Here is a 19,837-nt window from a genome sequence, read left to right on the forward strand (position 1 = left end):
TGGCAGTGCAGCAAGAATTAGTGAAGGGGATTCTCCCACCTTCCCATAGGTTTTTAGAAGTTGGTGAAGAGTGGTGATGGTGGTGATGGTGGTGGTGGTGAAGAGAGTGGTGGTGAAGAAGGTTTCTCTGTAGGCACGCAGTGCTGGTGGCAAGGCAGGAGCCAACAGAGCAATTCCGCATTTTGTTTAAGCAGTTATGACTCCAGTAGCAGAAACAAAAGCTGCCACAAGATAATATGCAATAACTGCTCCTACCAACATTGCAAAAAAAAAAATTGCTGGGTCCATGGTGGCCACAATTTAAAGCTATGAAAAAGAAAAACTTAAGACATGTCAGAATGTCCTACATCACTATTTTTGTATCTGAACATGTGTGACAATACTGCAATTCCAACAGGTACAGAATATTGCTATACTAGTCAATGGTGGCTTAACTACAAGCCCAGGAAGCTGGACCAAGAAAGAGGAAATGAGAAACTCTGCTCCCCCATAGATTGAATTACATGTGGAGTTCCAACACCATGTAGGGACAAACACAGACCAACATAATGTGACCAGTGTGAGTGACTGAGTAACTAAGCAGACGGAAAACAGTACAGTGTAAGGCTAACGCCAGGACTGAGGTGGTTGATGTCCACATATGAACCCCTGGGGTAATACTATTGCCACCAGCAGGTAAATACCTGGGTAGTGGTTCTACCTATGCAAGGCCTTGCTCGTGCCCTTTGTGGTAGTGTTCTAATTCCACTGCGATACTCATGCTAGCTCATATGCACCCACCTTGATATCCTCTGGTGGGAATAGTAAATGTGTTAATGGAGATTAATTCCTGAAGGGTGTCAGGATGCAAGAATGTGTTGAGGAGCAAGTTCCACTTCCAGAGTTTAGGGAAACTATTGTCAGATGGGAAGATTCAAATAGCTCATGTAATGTAGCAGCTGTGCGGTTCCTTGAGTCATGCTGTAGAGAATGTCAGCAACTGAGTGGCTGCTAGACATGGGGGCCATTTGGATCTTATCACCTGATACTAGTTACCCTTAATACCGGAGATAAGAACTCAACCCTCATTACAGTCTCATGTCTCAACACCTTCCTGTACTTTTATTTACTGTCTCATTTTCTTTATTGATTTTTTTTTTCATTTTCATTCTCTTCCCCTCATTTCTCTCTGTTTGCTATGTTATCTCTCCTTTTCCTTAGTTTTTAACTGTACTATTATTTTATCTTCCTCTAATCCATCTTAACTTCTCACTTTGTTCTCAACATCTCTGGACTGAAGCTGGCACATACTCTGTCTGGTGCCTCGCCCTTCATCTTGATGTCTGGATGAACTGCCCCACCCTTTTAATATATTCCAACTTATCCTTCTCTCCTCCATTAGTAAGGAACTGATAGATCATGTGCCATAAAAACCAGGGCAGATCATAACAGCAAAACTGTTCTATAAGAAGACAAAAATAAGAAAAAATCCTAGATTGTAGAAGTGTCACAGACATAGAAACTTTCATGAGGAATAGCATTATATTCTTTATTGGTGGGAGAGAACTGAGTAACTCACAGACTGAGTAAAGGTAATTCCTAGATTTATTTAAGGCCTTAGTCTATTCAACACTACATGAAAAATGTTGCTACTGCAGTTATGAATGTTGCTTTTTGGAATCCACGTTGCAATTTATTTTTCTGGTTATATTTACAGAAAAAAAAATCATTTAGTTTCACTGACACCAACGTTCAATGAATGAAAAGTTATTTGAAACAATAATTCCTGGTAAAACTATCGGTAATGAATGGTGAACCAGAAGCAATGAGCACCAACATTGCAGATAATAATTTCATGTTAATGTCCAAATTGACAAATTTTTAGCCTCATCTTTATTTTAACCTATTTTTCACCAATAAGAAGTAGTAATGGGTGATTACATTGCTGCTATTAAGTATTATGATTTCTGCATAAGTGTCTATGGGAAAGAGGCATCTGCAATATAAAAATGATTAAATGCCTCAGATCATAATATTGATTGATATTCTGCATGATTGATACTGATAACAAAAAAGGAAATTTTCTTGTTAACAGGCTGTTGCTTTCATGCTTGCGGATATGGCTATTGGTGTTGAAACAGCTCGCTTATCATGGATGAGAGCTGCATGGGCTTCAGATCAAGGTGAAAGGAATTCCTACCTGGCATCTATTGCTAAGGCTTATGCATCTGATGTAGCCCAGAAGTGTGCATCAGATGCTGTGCAGGTATTACTTTGTTTGTCCTGGCAAATTGACTGTGCCTTTTCTTTTAACCTTAATAATAATAATAATAAGTGCTGATTTAGTGTTATAGATTTATGTTACAAATGAAGAAATCAGTTTTCTGTTTTTGTGTCTCAAGTATCAACAAATTTTATGTAGCATGCAATATTCTCATCATTAGTTAAAATAAAAATAGATTTAACACAAGAAAGTATTATGAAATACCTTTCAACTATTTCTATTTTCCATCCCTGAACCCCAGAGTGTGTACATGTAGCCCCACTCCAGTGGTAACTTCCAAAATAAAAGGTTATCTATACTACTGTATATACACAAGTCCTTTTTAAAACTGAAGTAAATCAATGAAGAACTTTCCCAGATTTTTGGTAACAGACTTTGCCAGACTTACTTTAAAGTATCATGTAAAAATCTATGTCTGTCTGAACATTTATTAGATTTTTACATGAAATACAAAAAAATGGTTTGTCTATCTGAATGTTTATTAGAGTATGTGGTACATAATGTATAGAGAAAATATTGTTAGCAAAACCTTGGAATGTTCTTGTCCAATGTGCTTGAAACTTTTACATGATACTCTAACAAAATATACAGCCTATGTCCATCTGAATAATTATCAAACAACAAGTGTACATTTTCTGTTTAAATGCCCTGCCATTGTCATCAAAACTGACTGTGGGAAAAAAATTAAACTGCACTTTTTTACATCACAGTATAGCACAACATTTTATTTTTCTCACATTCAGTTTAAACACTAGGCAAATTACTTTCCCTTACATATTTCCTCCCCTTATATATAATTTTAAACAAAGATTTTGTTCATAAATGTGTGCTGTTTTGTTTTCTTCCTGACAGTCAAGATTACAACTTCACGATTTTCCACTAAAATTACCTAATTATAGCCAATAAGCCATAAATACAAAGTTTGAGGATTCAGAATCTGTAGAGACTGGAAGACTGAAACTATGTGAATAATGTCACTGAAAGTATTATGCTGATAGTATATGGGGTACTAGAGACCTCCCTTGAAGCTGCATCCATTTCCCCAATAATTGTAAGCGACTTCAGCTTTGTTCTTTGTTATTGCCAATGACTCCTTGTTTGAGAACTGAAGGGTATTTATAGCAAACAGGAAAGTTGTGTTTATGGATTAATAATTATAATATGTAGCCTAAGTGTCTGATGTGCTTTAATTATTCCATTATTTTTTTTATAACCTAACAGAGATTACTCTCTGGATAGCCTTCAAGTTACTAGGAAAGTAACTGAACTTTCATCAATTTGTTAATAAGTTGCATATTCATGCTGCACATGTACAGAAAATTATCTACAAATAGGAATACTGAACAATGTGAGTCTCCATCAACACCTACATACATACTCTGCAAGCCACTGCATGGTGCATGGCAGGGGGTGCCCTGTACAGCTGTTAGTTATTTCCCTTCCTGTTCCACTTGTTTCTCTCTTGCTCTGGCTGCGATTGTCTCTATACTTCCAGATGAGCCCCTGTTTCTTGTATCCTATATACATCGTCCTTACATAAAATGTATGTTGGTGGCAGTAAAAGTGTGCTGCGGTCTGATTCAAATGCCAGCTCTCTAAATTTTCTCACTTTCTTAAAAAGAACATTACCTTCCCTCCAGGGATTCCCACTTGAGTTCCCAATGCACCCCTGTGACCCCTTTTACCTTTCAGCCATATTTCACAGTATGTCATGTGGAGAAAGGGGCAAGCTGAGTTTCACATCTAAACCAGGGATGCCTATTACTGTGCCATCCATAAGGGACTCTTAAAAATACACTGTCATTTGACTGTTGCACAGATTCTCCAATGTGAGTGATTTGTTAAATGATTAATTTAAAACTACTGCTTTCAACAGTCAGTCACATAAATGAAACCCAAGAATGGAGAACTCTTACATGACTGCGTTCATGATCACGCAGTAAGTGGCAAGTTAGATCTCATAAGTTAAGTTTGCTATTTTAGATAAATGGTGTGCTAGGTTAATGTGGAGCTGATCAGATGTTTCAGTATGTTAAGTAAAGTAAATGCCAGTTGAAGTTACTTAAACTGATATTCAGAAATCTTAAATTATGAATACACTACAAGTATTTTATGTATACCATTAATGGAGGATAAAAGAACAACTCTAATGGGACATGTTACAGTCAATGTGTATGTAGTGAGCTATTGATCTGAAACTGGTACATAGGGATATAAGAATTCAAAAGCCTGCATGCATAATGCATGTAAGATACAAATAAAGTTATTTGAAATGTTATTTTTAAATAATTTTTCATTCATTTTAATGATGCAAATGCAACAGACTTCCAGAAATGAAAGAAATGAGTATCTTATTCTAGAGAGTATAGATTGAAAATTTTCTTCAAGAAATTTAATCTGCACATTGTTCCTATATTGTGCAAATTTTATAGTCTTCAGATTTACATAATGTGTTACAATGTTCTGACACATTTCTGTTTTTCAGATATTTGGTGGAAATGGTTTTAATAGTGAATACCCTGTGGAGAAACTGATGAGAGATGCAAAAATTTTTCAAATATATGAAGGAACATCTCAGATACAGCGTCTTATTATATCAAGAGCAATGTTGGATAAAATGAAGCAAAGATCATGAATATTTTACATTTGTATTAATAGCTCTTCATTCTGCAGAACTGTATCTTGAAGAGAATGAATACTTTCATTAAATTCCTTTGAAAAATCAAGAAATTCAAATACATTTTCAAATATTATGAATTCACTTATTGCATGTACATTGTTAGCATTTTTTATATCTCTTTAATAAAGTTATTTCTACAAGTGTCAAATATTCTTGTTCTGTGTATTTATATTCAGTATTTTGTAAAATACCTGCATGTAAATCATATACCTTTTACTTCTCTCATGTTTTGCTTGCACCTGCATGTGTCACTTTACTTCTTTACCAAATAAAGTGACACAGTGGTTAAGACACTGGGTTCATACTCAGGAGAAGGACTGAGGTGACCAACAAGGCTTAGTTTTTGCATGGTTAATGTAACTCACCTCAGAGGAATGCAGACCTATTGCCGATTTTCTTCCCAATCTTTTATCGACTCAGCAAGTTATCAGTTCATAATGAGAATTCTATTGACAGAACATTACATGCTACCTAACCTCCTGTCATTCCTTTTTGTCTTTTTCATAAGAAGTATGCTTCAGTCTGACATTACACCCAAACTGAATTTTTGCTTGGAGGACTCAAATGTATATTCAGCTGTGACTTTCAATTCCTCCCTCTAGCTAACCAGTGGTACAATCTGGTCAACATTTCACTTTCTGAAGTTCTTAACCCTGGATCACAAAGAGAATTAGAGGGAACTTCACATTGCAGTTATTTCTGTATACCTTCTTTAGTATCTTACAATATCAGTTTTCTCTCTGTCCTGAAACATGTAAAACAGACATTCTATTTTATAGTGGCCAAAAGCATTGTATTATGAGCAAGAAGTTGATAACTCTCATAACAAAATGAAGACAGTTTGGAATAGTGTTAGAAGGGAGACAGAGAAAACTACGGTATAAGAACATTTGAAGAACTAAAAATTAACCATGAAGGAAATCTAGTACACAATCCTGAAAATATTGCCTATATTTTCAACAAGCACTTGTCAGTGTCAGAAAAAATAGGCTGCAAGAGCTCTGTTAATGAAGTTCTGAGTGATATGCAAAAGACTCTACCCAAACATACAGGTAAAATTCATATTAGACCTGTCACAGCATCTGCAATTGAAAAAACAATTATCTGTCTCACAAATACATATTCCACTGCCATAGATAATATCTCTAGTAATTTACTAAAACAGAGCTGTGCTTCTATTTGTGATGTACTTTGCTATATTTTCAATGCATCCATACAACAAGGAACTGTGCCTGATACATTCAAATATGCTGTTGTTAAACCCCTTTTCACAAAAGGTGACAAAACCAAAGTCAGAAATTACAGGCTAACATCCCTCCTAACTGCTTTTCCCAGTTTCTGGAAAAGCTTATGTATATGAGAATTTTGGAACATCTAGATAAATAAAACATTCTCAGCAAAAGTCAGTTTGGTTTTTGAAAGGGTCTTTCAACTGAACAAGCAATTTATGCTTTAACAAATAAAGTTCTGAATTCAATGAATGACAGAATGGTAACAACAGGATTGAAATGAAATGAGCATCTGGCATTGTTGGCCCAGATACCCCATACGGGGGAGTTCGGCTGCCAAGTTGAAGTCTTATTTCAGTCGATGCCACATTGGACAACTTGCATGCTGGTGATAAGGACAACACATCATCCTCATCGTAACATCCAGTCCAGGAGCGGAGAAAATCTCCAACCCGGCTGGGAATCAAACCCAGGCCCGCTGCATGAGAGGCAAGTACATAACCACTCAGCTAAGCAGGTGGACACAGTAGGATTATTTTGTGACTTGCCAAAAGCCTTTGACACTGAATCACCAAATCCTACTACAGTAAGCAAACCTATTAGGAACAAGTGGCATAATCAAGTAAGTGATTGGAATCATATCTCGAAGATAGAAAGCTGAAATTAATAGTAGATAGTACTTATGAGATCTACAGTGACCTGGTTTCATCTAATTGGAGAACCATTAACTGTGGAGTGCCCAAGGATTCGTTCTTGGTCCTGTACTGTACCTCATATTTACAAATGACCTACCTTAATGTAAAAAGCTACAATGCTTTTTTTTTTTTTTTGCATAGGACACCAGCATTATGACTGCTGGACATACATGTGATTTAATGAAATACATGTGATTTAATGAAATGGCTTAGCATCAGTGGACTCTTGTTGAACTTTAACAAGATGACTATTTGGTTCATTGCAACTGCTAATACTGAGGACGAGTTAACTGTGAAGTGTGGCACACAGTCACTAGAAAGAGTTGAAACAATGAAGTTTTCAGATGTAATTGATTATAAACTTAACTGGTCTCATATAATACACTACTGGCCATAAAAATTGCTATACCACAAAGATGATGTGCTACAGACACGGAATTTAACCAACAGGAAGAAGATGCTGTGATATGCAAATGATTAGCTTTTCAGAGCATTCACACAAGGTTGGCACCAGTGGCGACACCTACAACGTGCTGACATGGGGAAAATTTCCGATCGATCTCTCATACACAAACAGCAGTTAACCAGCGTTGCCTGGTGAAACGTCGTTGTGATGCCTCGTGTAAGGAGGAGAAATGTGTACCATCACGTTTCCGACTTCGATAAAGGTCGGACTGTAGCCTATCACGATTGCAGTTTATCGTATCGTGACATTGCTGCTCGCGTTGCTCGAGATCCAATGACTGTTAGCAGAATATAGAATCGGTGCGTTCAGGAGGGTAATACAGAACGCCGTGCTGGATCCCAATGGCCTCGTATCACTAGCCGTCGAGATGACAGGCATCTTATCCACATGGCTGTAACGGATCGTCCAGCCATGTCTGGATCGCTGAGTCAACAGATGGGAAAGTTGGCAAGACAACAACCATCTGCACGAATGGTTTGACGATGTTTGCAGCAGCATGGATTATCAGCTCCGAGGCCATGGCTGCAGTTACCCTTGACGCTGCATCACAGACAGGAGCGCCTCTGATGGTGTACTCAGCGATGAACCTAGGCGTGGTCGCATCTGTGTTTAGTGACATCGGGGTGAACACACATTGGAAGCATGTATTCGTCATCGCCATACTGGTGTATCACCCGGCGTGATGGTATTGGGTGCCATTGGTTACACAGCTCGGTCACCTCTTGTTCGCACTGACGGCACTTTGAAATGTGACATCCACTGTTCAGATGTGTCACGACTTGTGGCTCTACCCTTCATTCGATCCATGCGAAACCTTACATTTCAGCAGGATAATGCACGACCACATGTTGCAGGTCCTGTAGAGCCTTTCTGGATACAGAAAATGTTCGACTGCTGCCCTGGCCGGCACATTCTCCAGATCTCTCAGCAATCGAAAACGTCTGGCGTATTGTGACGAGCCAGTTGCTCGGCCACCATTGACCAGTCACTACTCTTGATGAACTGTGCTATTGCATTCAAACTGCATGGGCAGCTGTACCCGTACATGCCATCGAAGCTCTGTTTGGCCGTAATAACGGCCTTGATACGCCTGGGGATTGAGCCAGAGGTGGTTGTTCTGGTTACTGATTTCTCAGGATCTATGCACACAAATTGCATGAATATGTAATCACACGTCGGTTCTAGTATAATGTATTTGTCCAATGAATACCCGTTTATCTGCATTTCTCTCCAAGGGCGGAAATATGGGCACAATGAAAGCAGCATACTATGGGTATTTCCATTCTCTTGTAACATATGGTATCATATTTTGGGGAAGCCAAACACCAGCAAAGAGAATACTCATGGCCCAAATATGTGTTTTAAAAATAATGAGTGGTGTAGACTCTAGATGTAGTTTAGTTTCAAGAAAAGGTTTCTACAACATTCTCACTGTTACTTTCCAGTGCATATTCTCTCTCATGTCTTATCAGTAAAAATACTAAGTTTTATAAAAGAAATAGTGAACACTGTGGATATGGAACGGGGGAGGGGGGGGGGGGGCTTCGGCGGCAAGCAAAGGGGGGAAGGGGGGGTGGGGGCTTCGGCGGCAAGCAGATGGGTATGCAGGTCTCTGGTGCAGAAGCTTTTTGTCCCTCCAAATATTAAAAGCAAATTTGCTAATTATTTGTTTTCCTCTTTCAGGTATCATCTAAAGCAATTTCTACCAGAAAGGTCATTTTACATTTTGGAAGAGTTTTTTAGCCACAATGAAAAAACCTAACAGTTCTGTGGTCCAGAAATTTTGAGTGTGATACAGCATAGTCTAAGTTTGTAAATTATGAGCAATGACGTAGGTACCATACTCATGTAGTTATTTTCACTGGTTTTGTATTTGTTTTTTATATTCTGTGTCTAATGTCTGCTGTAATCCATGTTCCAAAGGTTTCACCATTTTGAAAAGATTCCAGGATATGACTGAGTACTTCTGCAGCTTCTTTCAGACTGTACTTAACAACTTTGCTGTTAATGTTGCATTCTAATGAACTTTCAGGTGTTAATAACCTCAGATCATGCATGTCTCTGTAGTTAACATGCTTTCCTGGTACACACCTGAAGCTAATTTTACATCTGTCAGTGATTCTCACCTGAGCTAACTTTGTGTGTCCTACCTAAGTTACCTAACTTCTCCGACAACTGCAGCAATAAAATAAAATCAATTTGGAATGCTATTGAATGAAATGTTATTTGATCCTGTAAGACTACATTGTGTACTGAAAATTTATGTGTAATATAGGACATAACTACTTTATTTTTCTAACCCTTTGGCTTACATTTTTACATCATTGATAATGAATAATAATCTGAAAACAAGCATAATTAGTTCCTCTAAATCAATATCAGTATGGGCAGATACAAGATTTTACAAATTTGCAAGAAAATTACAGTGACATCACTCAGAGACTAGACTCCTTTAGATAATTTTATGTAAGTTGCAGATACCCCTCACACACAACTAGCTCAATCATTATGTGCTAACAGCCAATGTTTCTTTTGGAACTTACGAAACCATGGAAATGCTGGGTGGACTCGTGGCATGTCTGGCCCCCCTCCCCCCTCCCCCCTGTCCAACGTCAGTATTTCCCCCTCAGCACATAAGGCTACAGGACTCATGACCCCACACCATGGTTATTACTGCAGGTCGCATTAGCATTCATCTCACGGAGTGCAGTAATGGCAAATGCTACATTCACTTTTCAAGGGAATTGGAAGAACTTCCTTGGTAAAGGGGGCGGGGGGGGGGGGGGGTACGACGGCACCCAGGCTTCATCCCTAGACCTGCCTTCTCAGTGACCTACATCAGCTTCCCACAGATAGTACCACCCCCTTTAGTTTATCATCAGCCATGTACTGCTCTGGGCACACAAATGGAGGATGCTAAATTTATTTACACTGATGGTTCCAGGACTACCTTTAGTGTCAGGAGGGCTTATATTATTGACAACACCCCTATTAGATTTTGGCTTCCCAACCAGTGTTCAGTTTTTACTGCGGAGCTTTACGCTGTTTTGCAGGCTGTCCAATACACCCGTCGCTATCAGTGGATACAGTGTATTATATGCTCTGATTCGCTCAGCTCTCTTCTCACTCTGAGTCCTTTATCCTGTGCACCCTCTGGTCCACCATATTCAGGACCGACTCCACATGTTCCATTTGGGTGGTATTTCTATGGCACGTTGGTATATATGGAAATGAGGCAGCCGACATAGCAGCAAAGGCTGCTGTCTCTTCCTCGGCCCGCCGTTCGTATGTCTCCCTTTGGTCTAAACTTCAGGATAATAAATGCTCTGTAGATTTCAATGTGTGTGCCATAAAAGAGCAACACAATGACATAAATTATGGGACATAAAACCTCTTCCTCCCGGCCTTGTCATCAGGAGTGGGAATTTTAACTAGACTCTGCACTGGACACTCTTCTTAGCCATCAACATCGTAAGTGGCGATCCTCCTCACTATGTCACCGCTGCTCTCAGTTGTGACCAGTGAGACATCTTATTTCAGTGCCCCTATTTTAATCCATTAGAAGCCTGTCGACTGATGTCGGCTGATGTCGGCTGATGTCCTTGAGTTGATATCTGCTGAAACAGAAGATACACTTAAAATCACTGATTTCATCTCACTAACATCATTTGATGAGTGTGTGTTAAGCTCGTTTCAGGGAAAACCACCCCCTTCTATAGCACCTTCCTAAGATTTCCTCAAGCTTTTAGGTTCCCTCGAGTTTCGCTGCCATTGCTGCCGATTTAAAATTCCTGTCTTTACCCTTCACTCAGCCAGCGAACAGGCGTTTATGACCACAGCTGTTTTGTGCCCTAAAATCATATTAAAAAAATAAACATTCAGATGTTGCAGCACCTCTCCTTCACAGGAAAGCATGATCTGCGTCATATGCATCTGTCCAATATGAGTGTATATTTTTCCCAGACACTGTTCTTACTGGGCTTAGGTATAGATATAACAATGGCTTCACTCCAAACACCTTCCTTCAAGCTACTGCCCACATTACTCTCTCTACCTGTGTCCGCAAGGTGACGGAATCTACAGTTCATCACCAGTTGGTATTGTGCCTGGAGTGTCGCAATCTACTAACCACTGTACACTGTGGATTTCATGCACGCTGCCCTACAGTTCATCTTGTCACTTTGTCATCCCATGTCATGGATGGCTTTCTGTGGAAACGTGAGGCTGCGGTCATTTTTTCTAACTTGGAGGAAGCCTGTAACACCTGCTGGACTGGTACCCTCTGTACTCTATACATACAGTGCTTCCTATGCTGCCTGCCCCATTTCCTTCAGAAATTTTGGAAAGGCCAAGTTTCCAAGGTACGTGTGGGTTCAGCCTTGTTGGACACCTTTATCCGGGGTAACGAGGTGCTTTGAAGCTCCATCCTGAGTGTCATTCTCTTTGCTATCATTAGCCCTACACTGTGGCCTGTTACCACCCATCCACTCCCCCAGGCATCTCTGACTTTTTATCAACAACTTCACGATCTGTTGCAGCTCTCATGGATTTGTCTCCTCCAGATGCTTCTTCACCAATGTCTCTGTTGTCTTCACACTTGGAGCATCGACAATGGCTTCTGCTTTTCCACTCACAAAAACATTTGTATGAATTTCTGGCGAGGCAATGGGTTTCTTCCACCATCTTTACATCTTGGAGCTGTAGCTCTTCAGTTTACTCAAACTGCAAGATTCCTGGGACTCATGCTTGTTAGGGAACTTTCTTGGTACTCCCACATGTCTTACCTGGCCACATGCTGTACCTGGTTCCTCAGAGTCCTACATGTCCTAAGCCATATTTGCTGGGGAGAAGATCTGACCACCCTCCTCCATTTATACTGATCCGTTGTCTGTCTGAAACTGGACTCTGAGTGTTCCATCTATTGATCTGCATTCCCCTCCATCTTACATGATCATTCAACGATCTGCCATTTTGAAACACATTTGGCCAATGGCGACCTCTACACTAGCCCAGGTGTCTCTTTGCAGAAGCTGGTGGACAACAGCTGTCATACAGGCATAATATCCTCCTCAGAGGATACACATGCCGTTTGTCTGCCATGCCCTGCTACCCATCCTATGTCATCTTTTTTGATGATCCTTCAACCGCCAGTATGGTTTTTTTTTTTTTTTTTTTTTTTTTTGTGGTTTTCGGGCGCACAACTTCAATGGTCATTAGCGCCCTGACTACTCTAAGAATGCACCGCGAGGCACAAGTTGACAACAACAACTAAAAGGGAAAACACAATAAAAGACAGACTGACAGGCATAGGATTAAAAAACATCATCAAATGTCCTTAGCGAGGTGTGTCAAATTGATAAAACAAAGAACACGAGCAGCTGCTCGTGGGTCATCCGCTAAAATGGCATCGAAAGTATTAGGCAGGTTAAGATCGAGGCGCAGTGTGTTAAGATCAGGACAGGACATTAAAATGTGTTTAACCGTCAGCAAGTGCCCACATGGGCAGAACGGCGCCGGCGCAGCCGTCAGCAGATGGCGATGGCTGAACCGGCAGTGTCCAATTCTTAACCTTGCTAAAACGACCTCCTCCCGCCGAGAAGGGCGTGAGGAGGACGTCCAAGCCACGGGAAGAGGTTTTAAGGCCCGAAGCTTGTTGTCGGTAAGTGCAGCCCAATCGGCATGCCACAGCGACACAACGCGCCGACAAATGACCCTGCTAAAATCGGACGAAGGGACACAACAAGAAGCTGTCCGAGGCTGGAGGACCGCAGCCTTGGCCGCGGCATCTGCAGCTTCGTTCCCAGGGATACCGACATGGCCAGGAACCCACATAAAGCTAACCGGCGTACCGACGTCCACCAGCTGCTGAAGAGAGCGTTGGATCCGGTGTACGAAAGGGTGAACCGGGTACGGATCACTGAGGCTCTGGATGGCGCTCAGGGAATCTGAGCAGATGACATAAGCAGAATGTCGGTGGCGGCAGATGTAAAGAACAGCCTGGTAGAGGGCAAAGAGCTCAGCTGTGAAGACCGAACAATGGCCATGGAGCCGGTATTGGAAACTTTGTGCCCCGACAATAAAGGAACACCCGACCCCGTCATTGGTCTTAGAGCCATCTGTATAAATGAAAGTCATGTTGTTGAACTTCGAACGAAGTTCCAAAAAACGGGAGTGGTAGACCGAACCGGGGGTGACCTCTTTTGGGAGCGAGGGGAGGTCGAGGTGAACGCGGACCTGAGCCTGGAGCCAAGGTGGCGTGCGGCTCTCGCCCACTCGAAAGGTTGCAGGGAGTGAAAAATGAAGGTGTTGAAGGAGGCGACGAAAGCAAACTCCAGGGGGTAGCAAGGCAGAGACATACAACCCGTATTGAAGGTCAAGAGAGTCGTCAAAAAAGGAACGATAAGACGGATGGTCGGGCATTGACAGTAGCCGACAGGCATACCGACAAAGCAGTATATCGCGCCGGTAGGTGAGTGGCAATTCGCCAGCGTCAGCATGAAGACTCTCTACGGGACTGGTATAAAATGCTCCGATCGCAAGTCGTAAACCCCGATGTTGTATGGAGTTGAGGCGGCGTAAGATGGATGGCCGTGCAGAGGAGTATACGAAGCTCCCATAATCCAGCTTGGAGCGGACGATCGACCGATATAGACGAAGTAGGACGGTTCGATCCGCTCCCCACGACATACCACTGAGAACACGGAGGACATTTAAAGAACGGGTACAACGGGCGGCCAAATATGACAAATGTGGAGACCAGCTAAGTTTCCTGTCAAAGGTAAGGCCTAAAAATTTGATTGTCTCCACGAGTGGGAGAGCAACGGGACCGAGTCGTAAGGACGGTGGGAGAAACTCTTTGTAGCGCCAGAAGTTAATACAGACCGTCTTCTCGGCAGAAAAACGGAAGCCATTGGCGACACTCCAGGAGTAAAGACGGTCAAGAGAACGCTGAAGACAGCGCTCCAGGACACGTGCACACTGCGCGCTGCAATAGATGGTAAAATCGTCCACGAAAAGGGAGCCTGATACATCAGCTGGGAGGCAATCCATTATTGGATTGATCGCGATGGCGAAGAGAGCGACGCTCAAAACTGAGCCCTGTGGCACCCCATTCTCCTGGCGAAAGGTGTCGGACAGGACAGAACCCACACGTACCCGAAACTGTCGATCCATTAAAAAGGAATGAATAAAAAGAGGGAGGCGACCGCGAAAGCCCCATGTATGCATGGTGCGGAGAATGCCCGCCCTCCAACAGGTGTCGTAAGCCTTCTCCAAATCAAAGAACACAGCCGCGGTCGGGCGCTTCCGCAAGAAGTTATTCATAATGAAGGTCGACAAGGTAACCAGATGGTCAACAGCAGAGCGGCGCCTTCGAAATCCACATTGTACATTGGTAAGTAGGCGTCGAGACTCGAGCAGCCAAACCAATCGAGAGTTAACCATTCACTCCATCACTTTACAGACACAGCTGGTAAGCGAGATAGGTCGATAACTGGAAGGCAAGTGCTTGTCCTTCCCCGGCTTAGGAATCGGGACAACAATAGACTCGCGCCAGCATGCGGGAACATGTCCCTCAATCCAGATGCGATTGTATGTACGAAGAAGAAAACCTTTACCCGCAGGAGAAAGGTTCTTCAGCATCTGAATATGAATAGAATCAGGCCCTGGAGCGGAGGACCGTGATCGGCCAAGTGCGGTTTCGAGTTCCCGCATGGTGAATGGGGCATTATAACTTTCACAATTCGAGGAGCGGAAGTCAGGTGGCCTAGCCTCCTCTGCCTGTTTGCGGGGGAGGAAGGCAGGGTGGTAATGAGCGGAGCTCGAAACCTCGGCGAAAAAGCGGCCGAAGGCATTGGAGACAGCCTCAGGGGCCACAAGGACTTCATTCGCGACCTTCAAGCCAGAAACTGGGGAGTGGACCTTAGTGCCAGATAGCCGGCGCAGGCTACCCCAGACAACAGAAGAAGGGGTAGAACTGTTGAAGGTGCTTGTGAAAGCAGCCCAGCTGGCTTTCTTGCTTTCTTTAATAATACGACGACACTGAGCACGTAATCGTTTATAATTAATACAATTCGCCACTGTAGGGTGACGCTTAAAGGTGCGTAAAGCACGTCGACGAGCACGTAAAGCATCTCTACATGCTGCGGTCCACCAGGGGACCGGTACGCGACGTGGAGAAGAAGTAGGGTGAGGGATGGAATATTCAGCAGCAGCGAGAATGACTTCCGTGAGGTGTGCGACCTGACGATCGCAGCTTGTGAAGGTTTGATCCTGAAAGGTAGCCCTGGAAGAGAAGAGCTCCCAGTCTGCCCTGGAGATGGTCCAACGAGAGGAGCACGGAGAGGGAGTATGCTGCAGGAGATGGATAACACACGGGAAATGGTCGCTCGAATATGTATCAGAAAGTGCATACCACTCAAACCGGCGTGCAAGTTGGGGAGTACATATAGAGAGGTCTAAATGGGAATAGGTGTGAGATGTGTCCGAAAGAAAAGTAGGGGCGCCAGTATTGAGGCAGACAAGATCGAGCTGGTTGAAAAGGTCTGCTAACAAGGAGCCCCTCGGGCAGGATGCTGGAGAGCCCCAAAGGGGATGGTGGGCATTGAAGTCTCCAGTTAACAAAAATGGTGCAGGTAGCTGAGCAATAAGTTGCATCACGTCTGCCCTGGTAACGGCAGATGACGATGGAGTGTAAACGGTACAAAAGGAAAACGTAAAAGTGGGGAGAGTAATGCGGATGGCAACTGCCTGCAGGCCGGTGTGCAACGGGATGGGATCGTAGTAAATATCATCCCGGACCAGCAACATAACCCCTCCATGAGCTGGGATACCTACCACAGGGGGTAGGTCAAAACGCACAGAGGTGTAGTGTGCCAAGGCAATTTGATCGCATGGGCGTAGCTTCGTTTCCTGGAGGGCTTCGACAAGCAGACGGTGCAAGCGGAGCAGCAACTTCAAGTCCTCTCGGTTGGAGCGAATGCTGCGAATATTCCAGTGAATAAGTGCCATCGTAAGAAAAGAAAGATGAGAGAAGTGGTCACCTCGAAGGCCGCTTAGGGCCTGGCTTCGAGCGAGCACTGCCGCCGCTATCAGTAGGCGGACAGTCATCGTCCATTGGGTCTATAGGGTCATCGGCCATCTCGGGAGGATGGCCGGGAGGGGGAGCTTCCTCCGCCAGTGAACGGCCAGATGTACGGCGACCAGCGGTGCGGCCAGGCGAAACGGATGACGGCCTGGGGCGGCAGCCGCTGGGTGGCGCAAGAGAAGAAATGCGCCGTGGTGGGGAAGGAGAACTGTGCTTCCTATGCGCCTTTTTGGAAGGACGTGTAGTGGAAGTACCGGTCGAAGGCTGTGAGGTCGAGGTACGGAGGAAGTCTGCACGGGATGGTTCCTTCTTGAAGGCCCGTGCATCTGACTTCGGTGTCTTCGTTTTAGCAGAAGCTGAAGAAGGTGCTCGTGTCTGTGGGGTGATGGGAGGAAGAGGAGACGTCGACCGCGCGATCTTAGCACTGGCCGAACGGACGACCGTGGTGCTGAAGGTCATATCGCATGTCTGGGTTGCTACCTCCCGGGTAGTCCGAGGAGAGGCGAGGACAGTACTGTATTTCCCCGCTGGGAGCAGCGTGGGCTTCCTACTAGCCAATAGCTTGCGAGCAGCCGAGGTGGACACTTTCTCTTTGACCCGAATTTCCTGGATACAGCGTTCTTCCTTATAGACAGGACAGTCGCGGGAGGATGCTGCATGGTCACCCTGACAGTTCACACAACGAGGAGACGGAGGTGGACAGTCACCCTCATGGGCATCCCTGCCACAGGTGACACATTTAGCCGCATTGGAACAAGACTGTCGAGTGTGATTGAAACGCTGACACTGGTAGCAGCGCGTAGGTGTCGGGATATAGGGGCGAACAGAAATAACCTCGTAGCCCGCCTTGATGCGCGATGGCAGCTTAACACTATCGAAGGTCAAGAAAATTGTCCGGGTCGGTACAAGGTCATTGTTGACCTTTTTCATGACCCTATGGACAGCCGTCACGCCCTGCTCAGCGAGGAATGATTGAAGCTCCTCGTCAGTCAATCCGTCGAGGGAGTCAGTATAGACCACACCACGAGACGAATTCAAAGTTCGGAGGGCCTCCACCCGGACAGGGAACGTGTACAGGAGGGTGGCCCGAAGCAGTTTTTGTGCCTGAAAGGCATTCTCAGTTTCCAGTAATAAGGTGCCGTTACGCAACCTGGTACAGGATTTGACAGATCCGGCTATGGCATCTACGCCCTTCTGAATAACGAAAGGGTTGACAGAGGAAAAATCCTTTCCGTCCTCAGTTCGAGAAACTACGAGGAACTGTGGGGCAGGCGGTAGTACTTTTGTCACTGTTGGCTGGTCACGTTTCCGTTTTTGGGTCGAAGTCGAAAGAGATGGAGTAGAATCCATTGCGGAGGAATCCCCCATGATTGCCAGCGTCTCCGATGGCGCGCTCCTTCCTTGTGGGGACCCTCTCAGAGGGCACTCCCGCCTTAAGTGAATGTTTACACCTCAGGTCACACCTCCCGAGAAACAGACGGAGGGACCAATCGGCATGGTCAGAAGGTATCAGCTCAGGCAATCACCCCTCCCCGGGCCTGGCCTTTACCAGGGGGTACGCGCGTGCCTTACATGTCTACCCAGGGCGGGGACTTACGCGTTACCCCGTCACCGGCTACGCGTGCGAACGCGTGGGTCGGCCTTCAGACACGCACAGGGAGGAAGGAAGAAGAGGAAAAAGAAGAGAGAGAGGGAGAAAGAGGACAGACTGTCTCAAACGCCGAGGCGGAGACCAGAGAAGGTAAGGAGAAGAAGGCAATGAGAAAGCAAGGGGAAGAAGGCAATAAGAAGGCAAGGAGAAGAAGGCAATGAGAAGGCAAGGAGAAAAAGGCAATGAGAAGGCAAGGAGAAAAAGGCAATGAGAAGGCAAGGAGAAAAAGGCAATGAGAAGGCAAGGAGAAGGCAAGGGAAAGAGTAAGGAAGACAGTGAGGTGGAGAAGAGCAAAGAAAGGAACCAACAAAAGGAAGGAAGAAACGAGAAGTGAAAAAACCAAAAGGACCACGATGATAGGTCGTGGAACCGTCCGTCTCCGGACGCAGGCGCGGACTACCCCCGTGAGGGGGATGGACTCCTTTTAGTCGCCTCTTACGACAGGCAGGAATACCGCGGGCCTATTCTAATCCCCGGACCCGCAGGGGGGGCCAGTATGGTGTGCAACCTTCATTGCTGTTACCCCTTCGAGTTGACTTTTGGCTACTGTTCTGGCAGCTTAAGTTTTTGCTACTTGCAATGTTCCTGATGGGTGTGAAACCCACACCACCTTGGCTTCATGTGGTAGCCCACATTTATCTCAGACTTTACTCGCTTACCACGGACACTAGTCTGGAATCAATCTACTGCCGTAAGTTTCTCAATCTTTGCATGCAACTTAGCACCTTTATGTACACTGATGTCGCTATCACTAAGAATGGTAATGGTGTCGTGTGCATTTGTTCTGGAAGCTGACCGAAAATGGTCAGTGCCACTGACTGTTCAATTTTTACAGCAGGGCTCTTTGTCCTCTATTAGGCCACTTAGTTCATACAGTGACACAAGCTTTTTAATTGTGTCATAAGCTCCAATTCTCTCATTACCATTCAGAGCCTCATAGTGCACTAATGGCCGGACTATGTACAGCACTGACTCCATGAAAGCTTAGACTTGCTTTCTGTTGAGGGAGGCACTGATTTGCATGAGAGATCCTGGTCATGACATTTGGATGAGAAATGATGCTGCTGCTGCTGCTGCTGCTGCTGCTGAGACTGCAGTCCTCCTAGCTCTGCCATTCCTTTGGATGATTTCCACGTTGCTGTCTGTCATCAGTTGGTGTCACATGGGCATCACCTCTGGTCTATGTTTCACGGGAACAAGCTCTGGGAAATTAAATCGCTCCCCATCGTTTGAACTCATTTTGGCCCTCTTGTCTCGAAGAGATTATTCTAGCCCAGGGGTTCCCAACAAAATTTTCTCGAGGAACCTCATCGAGATTATTGGTACCTTGTCATATCACACTATCAAGTACCTAAAAAACCCAAATTAAGAGTCTTTTATATTCTATTTTTGGTACTTAGAAAAATCATTGATATATTCATTATTGAAAAAATATTGATCTTAAAAGTTGTTCAATTTAGCCATCATTGTTTTAATACAGAATATTGAATATGTAAACAACATGATCTGTGAAAGCACTGGCAATAAATTAACAATGGCCGATTGTCATCTGAAATGCGAGTTTCTGTGTAAAGTGACAGTTCTTCTGTATGCTGTTAGCTGCAAAGAGGCAGCACACACAGTCTGACAACTAAAATTAGATAGAGGCAAATAGTTTTGTGCGGGAGTGTGCTGATGTCGATTGGCTCTAGGAAAATGCTAGATGCAGAAGTCAGTGTTTGCTAAAGCTCTGCTCATGCAGGAAGCAGCCAAAACAATACGAAATGTA

At 44.0% G+C, this 19,837-nt stretch overlaps 1 protein-coding gene across 1 annotated transcript in view; it reads left to right on the top strand.

The window, feature by feature from the left end:
• The window catches only part of LOC124721662 (probable medium-chain specific acyl-CoA dehydrogenase, mitochondrial), a 181,092-nt gene extending 176,063 nt beyond the window's left edge, over nt 1-5,029 (top strand). Inside the window, exons 10-11 of the mRNA XM_047246732.1 lie at nt 2,075-2,245; nt 4,749-5,029. Of these exons, the coding sequence (XP_047102688.1) occupies nt 2,075-2,245; nt 4,749-4,898 (321 nt within the window). The 3' untranslated portion in view covers nt 4,899-5,029. The remainder of the gene's footprint in view (nt 1-2,074; nt 2,246-4,748) is intronic.
• Nucleotides 5,030-19,837: the final 14,808 nt, after the last annotated feature.

The sequence above is a fragment of the Schistocerca piceifrons genome, chromosome X, assembly GCF_021461385.2.
Source record: "Schistocerca piceifrons isolate TAMUIC-IGC-003096 chromosome X, iqSchPice1.1, whole genome shotgun sequence".
NCBI lineage: Eukaryota > Metazoa > Arthropoda > Insecta > Orthoptera > Acrididae > Schistocerca > Schistocerca piceifrons.